We start from the raw sequence: 15,162 nt of genomic DNA, 5'->3' as shown, positions 1-15,162 counted from the left end.
GTCGGATGAGAGTGCTGTCAAAGCGATATAACCTCTGAAATGGCATAGAAACCGAAACAAGCCTACAATAATATTTCTCGCGCATAATTTTACTCCCACAGAACGAGTAAAATTTGAGTATATTGTAAGCACTATAGGCCTAGCATATGACGCCTTTTGTTTGAGCGTAGAAAAAAACGTTGTCGACTCGAACACACAGACTTTTGAGCAATGTACGGGTGTACTTATACTACAACCGGTAGTGCGAGGAGTAGCAAAAGTTGCGCGCCAGCTGAGAAGACCTGAAAACATGGTGCGTTATACCACGTCACACGTGATTTCAAGGCATACATTGCTTTAATATTCGGTCGTTACCTCCGAGGTATCCAGGCGCTGGCGACCCGTCGTGGACGCATCCCAGCAAGTGTCCGACCTCGTGAGCAGCCACGATGATGCCCGAGAAACCTCCGCTGTCCTCGATGATGGCCACGCTGTTGACCTTCTCCAGCCGCTTGTTGACCACGCAGGCGCCACCGACGTACGCGAACCCTGCTGTACCACGGTTGCAGCGGCCACCCTCCAGATGCCGGCGGCACATGTCCAGTTTGGTGACCACCACTGCCAGGTCGTAGGTAGGCAGTCGGTCCTCGCGATACAGATACTTTCCCATGTCGGTCAGCGCTCCGGCAACGTCTATAGCGTCCTCGTTGGGCGCCCTGAGCCGATTTCGCTCCAGGTAGGGCGTCGCGTCGCGGTCCTTGGCCACAATCATGCCCGCCAGGCTGATCTTCACCCGCGGACTGGAGAGCAGCCGATACCGCAAGTCGACGCCATTCCAGAAGCTGACCAGGTAGCGCTTGATGTCCGTGTGGCTGCGGCCGTGCAGGAGGTACGTGTCGTAGTCGACGATCAGCAGGATCTCTGGCCACACCGTGTCCGGGTCGGAGGCCCGCCGTTGCCGAGACTTGCGGCCCAACGGTGCCGTTGTGGTCCTGTTTCTCACGACCCTGTACCTGAAGATCGCGTCGTCTAACTGCGCGTAATCGCTGAGTGAGTCACCCTTGCCGTCGTCTCCATTGCCAGAAGTCGACGACGATCCCTTGCTGCCGGGTCGTTTGAAGACCACGTGCCTGGGCGAGCCGTCGTCCTCGTCCAGGAAGCCCTCGTCGTCGGCGCTGCCCCTGACGTCATAGTAGGTCTCGTCGGTGCTCACGTTGAGCCGCGTCGGAAGAGGAGAAATGACCAGGTCTTCTCCGAGTGTCCCCTCCTGGAAGTGGAATCAGTTAGTCGTTCGCGAAAACCAAACATTCCGCTCTAAATATCGGTCGTCCAGCCATATAATAATGCAGTGCTTTCTTGCCGGAAAGAGTACCCGTACGAGCGCTAGCGGTTGTTTATGCATTTGAGTTATATGTATTTATTAGGGAAACACTGTTTCACTTACTAATAGAAAACATGTGATTTACTGTAAACAAAAAAATTAGGATATCTTGGGTTTGTAGATCAAAGTAAACATTTGTGTGGGCTGTTCGACACCGTAGAACTTCCGTTAACGTGAAGTTGATATTTTCCTGCTCCTGAGGAAACAAGGTTTTGCAGGAGGGTTTAATACCATTGGTACCCGGTAATTCATGGCAAGCATTGCTGCTTCGTTTATTTCTCCAGCTGCGACAACTGCGCAGCGTTGCTTTTTATTCATTTTTCAATCAGTTTGATATAGGCCACAGGGACTACCCCATGACTCGCACAATCACAACGCCTGCTGCGTCCTTGAAATGCATTTCTTACATTAATATGATGCATAAAGCTTATTAGTTCGTTTTTATTTATTAGTGTAGAGGGTCACTTCAATAATAATTAACGGTTATTGTTCCTCTCATGCTCATGCTGTTAGACCGGAGCTTTGTTCGCGAGTTTGACGTTTTTCTAATTTTTGTTCGTTTCTTTAGCGGTGCTGTATTCTTTACCATAACGTATTCATACGTCTCTTATTTTGTGCCTTTAGGAATACGTATTTAGGTATGCATGCTGTGAACTGTCCAGCTAAGAGCGCAGGAACACTGCAAAACGATAACGTTAGACAGCTCGCACAAAATTTCTTGGAAGTTGAGCGCTCTGGCATAGTCAGAGAAAAATTATGGGGAAGGTGTTAAGAATACCGGCAGTAATATATTTTTGTCTATAGATTACGTGCGCATAAAGCGTTTGTTTTGCTTATATTTTTCTACTCATTTTCACGACCACCTAAAGGGCCAGCTTATTCATTTCACACGTGCCTCTATATTTGCAGAGCTTGTAGCGATCGGGGTTACTGCATTGACTTTGTAGAGCTAACGATTGATGTTTTTCTAACATTGAAGACCCGGTAAGCGCACCACTCAAGCGCAACATTCTACGCCATTACCTTTCAGATGCGCCATTTCCTTGAGTTGTAACGTGCCGCAAGAGAAGTGTGCATACTCACCGCTACACGGGCAAGCCTGGCTATGGCGGTGCCTTGTCGTAATCTTCCTCTCACTGGCCTTTCCAAAAATTTACTACGAGGGCCAGCGAAAAGTGGATGCTAAATTGTCATTTCTCACGCAATGGCAGACAAAAATAACATGCGTGACCCACAGATCACGAGAAAAGCTACTTGGCAACGTGACTTATTGGAGATCGTGGTTGACGTTATGGCTAATGATCTATAACGAGCTCATGCGCGTTAGAACTCGATAAACCTGTTGCGTGAGCGCAGCCAAGGGGGAAAATATGGCGGATAGGAATGCAGGACAGCCACAAGAGAAGCACTTGAAGGAAATCCCGAACGCTGGCACGAGAGGCAACAGGAGCTTCATGCAAGGACCTGTAAGTGGCCAGAACGAGATGGAAAACTTAATTGAGGGTGGGTGTGCACGAGGACCATTCTTGGTGGTGGCTTACGCGTGCCACCGTGCGTGCATAGGGATTTGCGTAGCAGCAGGGTGAAAGGTGAGGGTGGTGGCTTCCGTTCCAGCTGGCAGAGTGTCATGCGTGGCGACAACAGTGTGTCTCACCATGCGAAGACGTCCCAACTTGTCTTGACTCAGGACGAGGGCGGCCATGTTGGTGTGGTCCTGGTAAGCGCCTGCTTTGGACCAGAGATCATCGGGCACCTCTTCATCCTGCATAATACGCGGACGCCCAGTTCGGTTAGAAGGAATGCAAAATTAGCTGTCGTCCGGTGCATGTTTTGTAGAGAGAAGAGTTTATTGAAACGCCCTATGTACCGTCAAGCGCCCTTGCCCACAAACAATCCGGCTGTTTGTAAACAAAGAGGCGTGCTACTGCATAGCGCAGGCAGGTAGAAAGAGCAGAGGAATATACAGGCACTCCAGTTTTAAAAGCAATGTCTTTCTTAGCGAGTTACCTCCATTTAGTTCTTTTTTTTTTTATTGGCTATGTATCTTCATGGCGTCTTTTGCGGGCCGAACACGAAGGTAGGGCATGTTAAATACAAACAGAATGAAAACAAACTAAAGCGGCGATACGTCAAGTACAAACTTTGCTGGATCAAAATTTATCGAATGACTTTGGAAAATTTGTCACATGGTTTAAGAGAGAGAGAGAGAGAAAACAAGGATAGGAAAGGCAGGGAGGTCAACCAGAACAGCATCCGGTTTGCTACCCTACACTGGGGGTGGGGGAAAGGGGAATATAAAGAGGAAGAAAGGGAAAGAGTAAGCACTGAGTACGTGTGGGAGGAACACCATACACAAGGACAATATAAACAGTCTCTTAAACCGGTGCACTTCAAGTACTGCACTAGTGCACGAATCGCTTTTCGAGCCAGTGACGGGTGTGGCCACGGTCCGAGTATCTTTGACTCGGTGAACGGTCTCGAGTACAGTCGGTGTAAAGCTGCCCGCAGAGAGAGGCGTTGGACATCGTAGCGAGGGCAGGTACACAATAGGTGCTCGATGGTTTCCTCGCACCCACAGGAGTCGCACATCGGGCTCTCGGCCATTTCCATACCGTAGGAGTATGCGTTCGTGAACGCCACTCCAGCCACAAGCGGCAGAGCAAGGTTGTTTCGCCGCGGGAAAGGCTAGATAGTAGTCGTAGCCGTAGCGTGGGGTCCGGTTTGCGTAATCTGCAGTTGAAGGTACTTGAAATCCGGAGATCTTGTGACTTCTTGCGTGCAAGTAGGCGAAGTTCCCTGGCAGCGTCCGACTTCGCCAAAGGTGTTGGACGCGTCTTGGTATCTTCGTGGGCACACCGGGCAGCCCTGTCAGCTAGGTTGTTCCCGACGATGCCACAGTGAGCAGGAATCCATTGAAATATAATGTGGTGTCGACCACCGATTAAGACCAACAGCCCACTGAGCATCGTTTCCGTAGCTAGCCCAGTCATGTGTGGTGCATAAAAACGATCAATTTGCGTCCATTTGGTCTTGTCCCAAGCTGGTCGTGCCAGTAGATGCAAGAAGCACCATCGGTTAGTGGCTACATAGAATAGGTATCGGAAAAATGCGGAAGTTGCGCTTGGACTCATAGGAGAGAGGTCAGAAGAAAAAATAAATGTTAAAGGATGTGGACCGACTCAGTTTCGCAGCTTCGGATAACACTGCAGTTTCACGAGAAACAGGTTATGGAATTAGAAATGACTCCACTTGCAACAATTGCACCTACGAACGCCCAATAAAGGGCGTGGGATGCATGTGCCGATTCAAGGAAAACCAGGAAACAGGCAAGTGGCGTGCCGCTGTGAGGGTCGAACCGGCAGCCGGCGCTGTGAGGGCAACACTTTCCAGGTGGCAACCCTATACGTAACATGCTACGTTGTCCAGGCACTCGAGCCGAAATCGCTCAACTGTGGCGTTTCCGCATTGTGAACGACACAGCCAACTGAGGTCGCTCAGCGTGTTGAATTTTAGACAATAACAGATCTGACATTAATATTCCACCCCTGTTTCATGATCCCCAGCTCCGGTCACTGGAAATTTTTTGGTCAGCGCTTGTTCTCGATGGAGCGCTATATCAATTCAACTAGAGGATTCCCGGTATGCTACAGGATTGCTGTGGATTTCTTGCCCGGCTTGTGATTTCGCTGATGATGCAACCGTTTGTACAAAAATCACTACTCATGTCATTTCAAATAGCATCATGCAAAGATTGAACTTTTTCATTGTAATTTTTCATTTAAATCCTCGCATGATGAAAGGTAAATGAAGATCGGGACAGAGTAACTAGGCGAGGAAAATTACCACTTTTCCTTTCCCAAATATAATTTCTCCTTTCTGTCTCGGAGTTATGTCGCTTGCACGTACCGATGATTGAAGTTCTTGCGACCGCAGCATGCTTTCATTTTTGTTGTCTATTGCTTCCGTTGACACCTAAAAACTAATCTGCGAAAGAAGTTTGATATTTTAGGTCACCAGTGTAGTTTGTGCCAAAATATTTCTTACCACCATGTGTACCATTCAAACTTATTTGGCAGCTAAAATTCACGATCTCCCTTTCTTGCTCCGCAAGCACTGAGTGTCACGAACGGCACATTCCCCCGCTGCGTCATTTTGCTACGTTATCATGGTGCACCGTCACTGGGCTTTGGCCCGCCCCAAGCCTCGTCCTTTTTATCTTATGGCCCTCGTTGTTAACATCACGCATGTGCATTTCTATTCGGATGAATGACTTGCACCATCCGGATCCCATTAATTCTTCAGTCGAGAATCGATCATTAACCACGCCCCGTCATAAACACATAGGATGAATGACTGACGCCAGCCGTCTACAGGCCGTCGTTTTGAACGTTTTCCAACGGACTTGACCATTTATCTGTCATGTCTACTATCGACATCTTTCATAACTGCATTCACTTTTCTTTGTTTTGGTCGTTATTTACAGTTCAATTCGTCTGCACTAAAATAACGTGTGGGGATCATCTTTGTGTTCGCCGCTCTATCGGAGCAAAAAATCCATTAGGAGGCCAATTCGCTCCTCCCGTTTCGCCAAAGGCATTCGCCCTCTGCTCTTATGGTCGCGAAATGCTGCTTCAGCCGCACCTGCTGCCAGCCTACACAATTGCCTTCTGTCGGTATCTGCAGAAAATAAGACATTCAGGGCACGACACTGCAATCTGAGGTATGATGGTTTCTCCCTCATCTTGAACGCCAGCCGGTACTTACACTGGCTAACCTCCCTTCCTTTCCTTCCCTTTTGTCTCTCTCTGTTGAACATAAATGCGTCAGGTTAGGTTGAGTTATGGGAAGGTGTCGTTAGGTTAGGTATGGGCTATATCTAGTTACGCCGGGTGAGGAGAGATGTAGGTACCATTCCTCTCACCTCTGCAAGGCTTATTCCTGTGCATACGAAGCTTTCGATGGCCGTACCAGCTCGACTCGCATGAATATGCTGCTCTATCATTATACAAACATTTTCCCCACTAATCTTGCAAAGCAACACCTAGTTTAATGTACACGTATTCCAGAAAATGGTAACACTGAACTTTCAGTTGCGGAAACATGTTGATGATAACTTTGAAGATGAAGTATTACGAGAAACTGTCCCTTTTGTCTGATGCTGAAGTGCTGATTGGCTGGGGGTGCATGCTCCTTCTGACGCATAGCCCAGACCAGCCAATCAGAACTTCAGCAGCCGACGAAATGGACATGTCCACTAGGTGGACTCTCAGTATAACGGGCTGCGCAGTGACATTGTTACGGGCTTTGACAGATCTCATGCTTCTCGCTACAATGTGTTTGCTCTCTCACTGCATGAGCAACGCGGACGTACTCGGTCGCGAAACAAGCGCACGTCGTTATGGAGTAGGATAACTCTCAAAATGGGGCAAAGTACGAGACAAGCATTCGCTCATGCAACCGGAGTTGTCAACACTTTTTTCTACTGTGTCCGCTGTAACATTACGTGGACTGCGCTGCGCGTACATACCTTGCCCTTGAGTGGCGTGTAGGCGAGTCCGTTGGGCGTGCTCTCTGCCGCCAGCACCTGGAGCCTGGCGGCGCGCTGCTCGAAGTCCCGGTTCCGCTTGAGCCGCAGGTCGAAGCGGCGTCCGAATGCCCGCAGGGACACGGCCCTGCGGTCGCCGCCGCCGCCCACTTCGCGCTCGGAGCGCTGGTGCCTCCGTGCGCGGAGCTGCACGAGCTCGTACTGGGGCACCTCGTCCCGGGACGCCCCGCGGAACACGCGCCGGATCTCGGAGTCGGACAGCCGCTCGTGCACCTGCGTGGCGCGCACGAGATTCACGGGGGGCGTCAGGGTTTGCTTGTTACTCAGTGTTGCCGTTTATGGCTTTCAGCGTACGACCACGCTGAATATCCACCAGAACCCACTGTCTACGAAAAAAAAAACGAATTTGACAAACGCAATTGCAACTTGTAAACACTTACAAGTGTGACAAAAGAGTCCATGTGGGCTCCGAAACGTATCTAGTTTGAGTGCATAGTATCGACGTTTTGGAACGAGAACATCAAGAACGAGATGTGACAGGATGGCGCTGGGACAAACAACTAATATGTGGACGAAAGTAAACTAATAAATTCAAGCGACGGCGTGTATACTAATAGTTTCAGCGTGCTCGTGCAAGCTAGGCCCTAAATTTAAGCATTAAAGACGATTAAATTTAAAGCATCGAACAGATAAGCACGATTTGATCACGTGTTCTAAGATCACACATCCTGTTTACCTCTTGTCCTTGTGACCCGTCACTGGTCCGCTCAGGTTGCACTTGTAGCCATGAACTAACTCATCCCAGTTCTGTACTAGTGATCAGAAACTTTTATTGCGCGATAGTAACTTGTAATCATGGATACGAATCAAATCCAGTAGATGGAGAATCAAAGACCTGTACGTGTTTTATTTTTCTTCAACAGTTTTCGTCGACGGCGGAGTGCTTAGCAAATACCTTACGAAAAAGAAAGAAAAACTTGCAGCCGAGTTCGTGGATGTAAATATTTCTCAAAAAGTCTTCTAGCAGAGTTTTTGCTACTTTTTTGGATAAATAAACTGAACATATAAGTAGGAGCCTCGAGATTACAGCTGGTTGTTTTTATCGCATAGAAGGTGGGTACTCAAATAAATTTATTTGCTCGTTATTTGCTCGCGTTCAAAGATAATGACAAAAGTACATAATATCTTTATAGCTCCATAGCCACAGGCTCCTCGAAGGTATACTCAAAGCTGAAAGTAGGAGGAAGAGGAGGAAAAGAAGGAGGGAAACGCAGGGTGGTCATCCAGACGCATGTCTGGTTTGCTACCCTACACGAGCGAAGGGGTTTAAGGTATGAATAGAAATAATGGAGAGGGAGGCAAGAAGGTACTCTCAGTGTGAACACCTGCAGTTGTCCATCACTTCACGCCTACAATCGGTCACTGAGGTTAGTTAATTTCATGAATCGTAGAAATGACGGCGCCGCTTTGTAAGCCTGTGACGCGTGGGAAAATGGTCCAAGAATCTTTACCTCCTGAAAATGGTCTGCTCTCTAATCGGTTTAACGCACTCCCAAGAACGTCGCGTTCGGTGTAATAAAGATTACATAAACACAAGGTGAAAGTAGCGTTTGTAAAAATCACGCAGCTGGATTGTCTCAGAGTTCAAGCGCGCACGGGCATAGAAAAACATTTTTCGAAATACTATAATACGATACGGATAAGCGGAAATCTATTGCTCGTAATCGCTCTCACTCGTCGATTTAAATCGCTGATCACTACAGCGTACATATTTATGTGCATAAGTATGCGCGATGCAGTGATCACGTCACAGTGCATCAATTTATTCTGCACATAATAAACTGATGTGCTGTGATACATGTATACAAGAGAAGAGTAGTAAGGGTGCGCATGTTTTTATAGGTAAAAGTTGGAATCTATTGGCGATACTTACTGGCGCTGTACGTAGCATAACTGTAAGAGGCTTAGTTGTTTCAGCCAGATTCTTTTCGCATTTTTCGAATATGTATAATATGCCGAAAACCAAGCATGCTAATTAGGAAGGGTTCCGAGAAGACAGTGAAGCTTTGCTTCATGCAGATATTCGTGCTTTCGTGCCAACTTGGACGTGTCTATGCATGCATCAAATTATTACCCAGGCTAGATTGCCACAAACACAAGGCAGGAAAATAAGTAGGCATCACGGAAACCTTCATGTATATATCACGAGTTCCGTCCGGTCACCCTCACTTCATCGTTGGCGTTCTCGTGTCTTTTCATGGTAGCTAATACTACTATAGAAGAATCTTTCCATCCCCCTTTCCCTTTCCTCAGTGTAGGGTAGCCAACCGGGCTCAGTCCTGGTTAACCTCCCTACCTTTCATTTATCATTTTCTCTCTCTCTCTCTCCCTTCAGCGTTGAACTCATGCGACCCACTTCTCACCGTGATGCCACACTTAATTTATCAGCGCATAACGCAACTAAACAGAGAATACTCGCAAACAATAATTGGGTAATAGAAAATAACAAACAAGGAATGTACGAGAAAACGTAATCAAACAGGGCTGAAGCATAGTTGGTTGTGGGGATATCTCGTGTAGTCCTATATTCTGCCGTCGTAAGCAAACCATAATATAAACACATGACAACGTAATGGCAAACAAAATGTTTGAAAGATAAGAACGCTGCAGGTGCCTAGCCGTTAACCACGATCTTACGTGCAGGCAGAATGTCTGTTTCCGTTAGTCATCTGCTGTACTTTCAAAATACCAGGTTGCACACAGAGTTTGCTGCAGGTTCGCGGGCAAAACAACGCCCTCGTGTGCCTTTTATTCTGTATGGGGGTGTTATTAGAATGCTTTTTTTTTTATTGCTACAAGAAATGACAGACGACGCTACTTAATGCCATTTCTCAGGGCCCGTTCTTTTAAAGAAGCAAGTCGCCGCCTATACGCTGGCAGGAAACCTGCCTGGCGATTAGGGTCTCGTTAAAGCGATCTCCGCATTTGGAACACACGGTCACGGACGGCGGTCGCCCGGAGCGAACAGCCAAAACCGGGTTGCGTACGAATCGGGGAAGCGGCGCAGAAGTGGCGAAATCGCCGAGAAACGGGTTACGGCCGCTTTCGACGCCACCCGGTCGAGTTTCCGCTGCAAAAAATTGTCTCGGATTGTTATTGTCCGAGAGAGAGAGAGAGAGAGAGAGAGAGACGGAAGGAAGGGAGCGGACGTGTGTCCGTTCCTGAATGGGGCGCAAGCAATAAGCGTTTTCTATTTCGTCGGTGCCCGATATACGCGAAGGAAGGAACGGGCGACACGCGACCCTCTCCACTCCCGCCCGGCCATTACTCGCTCGACATATACGGGACATATAGCGCTGGGACAGCGCTGTGCCGTATATGCAGCTGGGACAGCGCGGAACATTTGTGAGCGAGCTGTAGCGAAGCATATCGTTCCGGCGCCATTACAAAGGGCCGTTGTCGAGGCTTAATGGGTCCCTCCCCGACGAAGCCCGTTCCTGTGGCGGCCTTCGAATAATTTTTTTTTATTGCTGTTACCTTTTCCTAAGGAGGGCATGTAACTCGCATATGTCGAGTTACATATGTCGAGTTACTCAATATGTCGAGCCATATTGATGGTTCGCACCTTTAAAGTAAAAAGGAGGATCTTACCAGGGGTCGACGCTTGGTATGTTAGAAATGTCACCAAGTATTAAACTGAACACTGTAACATGTGTCACGCTACGTTAGTCAATAGTGGGCGAGCAAAGGCAGCCTCAACCTGGAGCCAAAGTAATTTTGACTTGTGTTTGTCGGTACCCCTCGCCGAAACCTTGGCTACAACCTGCCGCCTGCTTTCCTTTCTTTCTTTCTTTCTTTCTTTCTTTCTTTCTTTCTTTCTTTCTTTCTTTCTTTCTACCCGCCGTGGTTGCTCAGTGGCTACGGTGTTAGGCTGCTGAGCACAAGGTCGCGGCATTGAATCCCGGCCACGACGGCCGCATTTCGATGTGGGCGAAATGCGAAAACACCCGTGGTACTTTAGGTGCACGTTAAAGAACCCCAGGTGGTCGAAATTTCCGGAGTCCTCCGCTACGGCGTGCCTAATAATCAGAAAGTGGTTTTGGCACCTAAAACCCCATAATTTTTCTTTCTTTCTTTCTTTTTAGCCCACTGCTGACTGTATGAAGTCTCCATCTTCCTGAGAAGTATTTGTTTTACTGGTATCTTATATCTCATCCGTTCTTCTTTGTGCGCATTGGTTCTTGAATTAGCGATAATAAGAGAGATATCATTTCAAAAATGTTTTGATCTAACCCTTCCATGTGTGGCGACAGGTGATGTACATCCGTCAGTCTTGTTACGCCTCTCTTATTTTACGTTATATATATATATATATATATATATATATATATATATATATATATATATATATATATATATATATATATATATATATCTGTGATGACTACCTTTCTTCAAAGGGTTTATGATGGTGCAATGATGAAGCAACTGTCTTTAGGGCGTCTTTTATCCCAGCCAACCGCTTGTTGACCTAATTTACTCTGGCCACCCTGATGGTGTTCAGCGGTGACGAGCAAGTAGGAAGAGCGCTTGGAGCCGGTCCCATTGCGCTGCATGACCCGCGAGTGCTCCCCTGTCGCGAGCGATGGACAAATGCCGTCTCGCGGCGAGGTAGAGGGATAGCCAGGCGCCTCTGGCGGAGTGATACAAAGTTGTAGACTTCTTTCGCCCGCTTGACAGACAAGTCCAGACAGGAGCCAGCGCTTTGGGTACCTCGTGCTGAACACCTGTAGGTCACGTGACCTTTACTTCCGGCACAAGAACGCTACACGATGCCAGTGCCGGGGAATCGCAATAGCCGGATCAACTTTGACGCGTGGCGCGCGAAACACGAAACGTCATTAGGCGTGTGCCCTCGTGGAGGTCTTAAGACTGCGGAAAAAATATTGCCAGTGACACTTTGATGGGGGCGCCTCGCAAACTGTCGCTCTCACAAAGCGCACCTTCCACAGGGAAAGGCCAGAGCAACATTCGTTTTTCAAGTTGATGCAAGAAGTGGCAACCAAAGTTGTCGCACCGTGACCAATCAATGAGGCACGCGGAAGAGTATGTTGAAACTACCTCCCGGCATCTCGCACTGTTGTTCTTTTTTTGTGTGTGCAGCGTAATTTCAAACGAGGACCTCGTAAATTCTTTCGATGAGTATTTTTAGTCTACAACAAGTAACGAGAATGACCCCAATAGTTTACAGTACATGGGCGACAGGCAGAAAGAAAGTGCCTTTCTCGCCCCTACAACCGCTGATGAAATAAAAGTTTTGAATCTATAAATAACAGTGGCTGCTCTGACGCTGATGGTTTACAAATCAGACCTATCAAATACGTCTTAGACACAGTCGCCCCTGTTTTGCATCACGTTTCTAACTTTGTCTTCACCAATAGCGTATTTTTTTAAAAAGTGCAGATCGCGGAAGTAATTGCATTGTATAAGGGTGGAGACAGGAATATTTTCTACAACTACAGGCCTATATCAGTACTTCCGGTCTTCTCTAAGGGCCTAGAAAAATTTATTCATGTGCGAATGATTTCTTTTCTTCCTAAACACAGCATAATAACATCGTGTCAGTACCGCATTATGAAAGATCTTTCGATCGAACATGCTCTCTTAGCGCACAAAGAAATAATACTAGAAGCCTTTGAGCAAGAAATGTGTGCATTATGCGTTTTTATTGATTATTCCAAGGCTTTTGACCGGATAAATCATGTGACTTTACTACAAAAAATGAATCAATATGGTTTCTGCGTAGTATTTCTGGATGTAATCAAATCTTACCTTCAGTACCGCAAGCAGAAAGTAATCATTAACACCAATGCCTCAAATTTAAGATCTATAATGTCAGGAGTGCCACAAGGAAGTATCCTTGGGCCATTGTTATTCTGTATATACATTAGTGATATCGTTAATATTTATAGGTCTCTTAAGTTCATTGCCTGTGTTGACGATACGTCTGTACTAATCACTGCGCGAGATCCAATCGATGCTGTTGTGAAAGCAAATATCGCACTAATGAAGCTGTCAACTTGGTCCACTGCAAATTCTGTTATCGTGAATGCAACTAAAAGAAAAAAGTTTTCCTTTTCCGACCAGAAAACCGAAAAATCTATTTGCAATATCAATTGCAACTTGAAAACTTCCTCATGGAAATAGTGCCTGCTGTTAAATGTTTGGGTGTATTTGAACAGCACATGCCTTGGGATCTGCAAGTAGATACAATAGGTGGTAAAATATGCCGAGTATCAGGAGTGCTTCCTTAACTGAGACGCTACCTCCCTAGAAGCATAAAACTGTTTATTTATAACTCCCTCTTTATGTCGGTAGTCAGTTAATTGTTATTTAGTCTGGGGTACGACCATTTTATGAAACATTAGTCAATTACACATAATACAAAAGAAAGCTGTTAGAGTGATGATGAATGTTCCATATTTGACTCATTCCGAACCACTGTTCAGGGAATTGAAATCATTGCCACTGCCTGAATTTTATCAACATACTCTAAGAAAGCGCTATCAAACAGAGATTAGAAGAAAAATGAAATTTCTTGACCATATCCTCTCTCAAACCAATCAGAAACATTCGAGACACTCGTTTTCATGAGATTTGGGACATTCCACGCAATCGCACAAAATATGGTGATCAGATGTTGCGTTTCCTACAAACTGGGACACATAGCGCAAGAAAGACACAAAGACGGAGCAGGAACACGGGACGAGCGCTTCGTCTTTGTGCCATTCTTGCGCTATGTGTCCCAGTTTGTATGTATTCCACCAACACGCCCAAACTTCTTCCCTGCTAAAGTTGCGTTTCCTACTCGCGAACTTGCTTAATAACTGATTATGCATATATATTTGTCCTCCTGCACTTCTTATGTGTTTACTATTTGTACACATGCTACTTTTTATATATTTATTGGCCGTTTGTTTGGATGTGCCTTCTTGTAATAATGATATGGCTTTTTCTCCTACGATTCTGAGTGAGTATCTTTATGTGTTCTTCGATTTGACACTCTTGTATGCAATCTTTATTTGCACTGCTGTCAAGAAGACGGTCAGTGCACGCAGTCAAGCCCTACCTTGAGGCTTTTTGTCCGCTGTCCGTAGCATCACTGTCTGTAGATGTTGATGTTCAAATAAACTGAACTTGAACTTGAGGTGGGAATTCCAGCAGACAAAGTGAACTTAAATGCATTGCACCGCAAGATTAGCTGGAAACGTCCACGTGTTGCCTCGGCGGAGGCGCGTGGCTTTGATCTTTAGAGCCAATCTGCTTTTATTTTGGGTGGTGCTTGAAAGGCCGATTTAAGTGAGAATGCTGGTTTTGGTGACAGTGAAGGCATATGAGTGGTTCCAACATTCCTTTTTTTCGTTTGCCACCGTCGCCACAAAAACGATAGAATGTCGTCATGTCGAGGGTGATGAGCAAGCCTTGACGAAGGTGTTGCCCATCTGAACAGCTGCGCGTCTTTATATATATAGGGGTGTGCAGTTTATTCCAGCTCTTCCTTCACGTTGTGGTTACCACCTTGCGGCTCCAACGTATCAATTTCGGAATTATGGTGTTGTAGAACAAAGACATTGCAGTATATATGGTTAGAAGCACTGACAAAGATGTAGCGCCAGTGAATGCGTGCAACGTCGTGACGTGTCTTCGCGCGGCTGTTGGATTCATTCCATTATACTATAGCTGTGCCACTAGCTGTGCCAGAACCACATGCATCTCCACCTTGCTGGGTCCTTTCGTTCATGTACTGCCTACACCGGCATATTTACTCCACCTTATAGACTCCACGATTTTGTAAATGCCGACGTGTTAACGGGAACTTTTATTGCTATAGCAATTATTTGGACTCTCCAGGCGCATTTGTGATGTCGCCGTCACCGTGATGTTCTGTTAATATCCAAGGGCGATAAAGTCGCCGCCGTGCGCCATATGCGGTATGTGCGAATGAAAGCGTGCGAGGGTGAATCGGCGATCGCGGCTCAATCTCGCGCAAGAAATGAAGGAAAGTGAGGAACAAGCACGCCGTCTTCCGTCGCGCGCAAGGCTCCGGGGGGAGGGTAGGGAGGGGTGCGCATTCTATTTCGGGCGGTCCGGGTGGCCGCGCGCACCTGCTCGGGCCGCTGTATCTTGGAAGCGATCTGCGACGCGTACTGAGTCCGTCACGCGCTGTGTTTCCGCGGCTTAGTTCGCGCTGATGCGA

General features: G+C 46.9%; 1 protein-coding gene across 1 annotated transcript in view; it reads right to left on the bottom strand.

Annotated features, from left to right (window-relative positions):
- LOC126527031 (A disintegrin and metalloproteinase with thrombospondin motifs like) overlaps nt 1–15,162 on the bottom strand; it is a 148,390-nt gene that overhangs the window by 24,041 nt on the left and 109,187 nt on the right. The window contains exons 3-5 of the mRNA XM_050174742.3: nt 6,888–7,178; nt 3,015–3,122; nt 355–1,246 (exon numbers count right to left, since the gene is read on the bottom strand). Coding sequence (XP_050030699.1) covers nt 355–1,246; nt 3,015–3,122; nt 6,888–7,178 — 1,291 coding nt within the window. The remainder of the gene's footprint in view (nt 1–354; nt 1,247–3,014; nt 3,123–6,887; nt 7,179–15,162) is intronic.

Source organism: Dermacentor andersoni, chromosome 9, assembly GCF_023375885.2.
Source record: "Dermacentor andersoni chromosome 9, qqDerAnde1_hic_scaffold, whole genome shotgun sequence".
NCBI lineage: Eukaryota > Metazoa > Arthropoda > Arachnida > Ixodida > Ixodidae > Dermacentor > Dermacentor andersoni.
The sequence above is the reverse complement of the archived record's forward strand: the minus strand, read 5'-3'. Positions and strand labels throughout refer to the sequence as shown.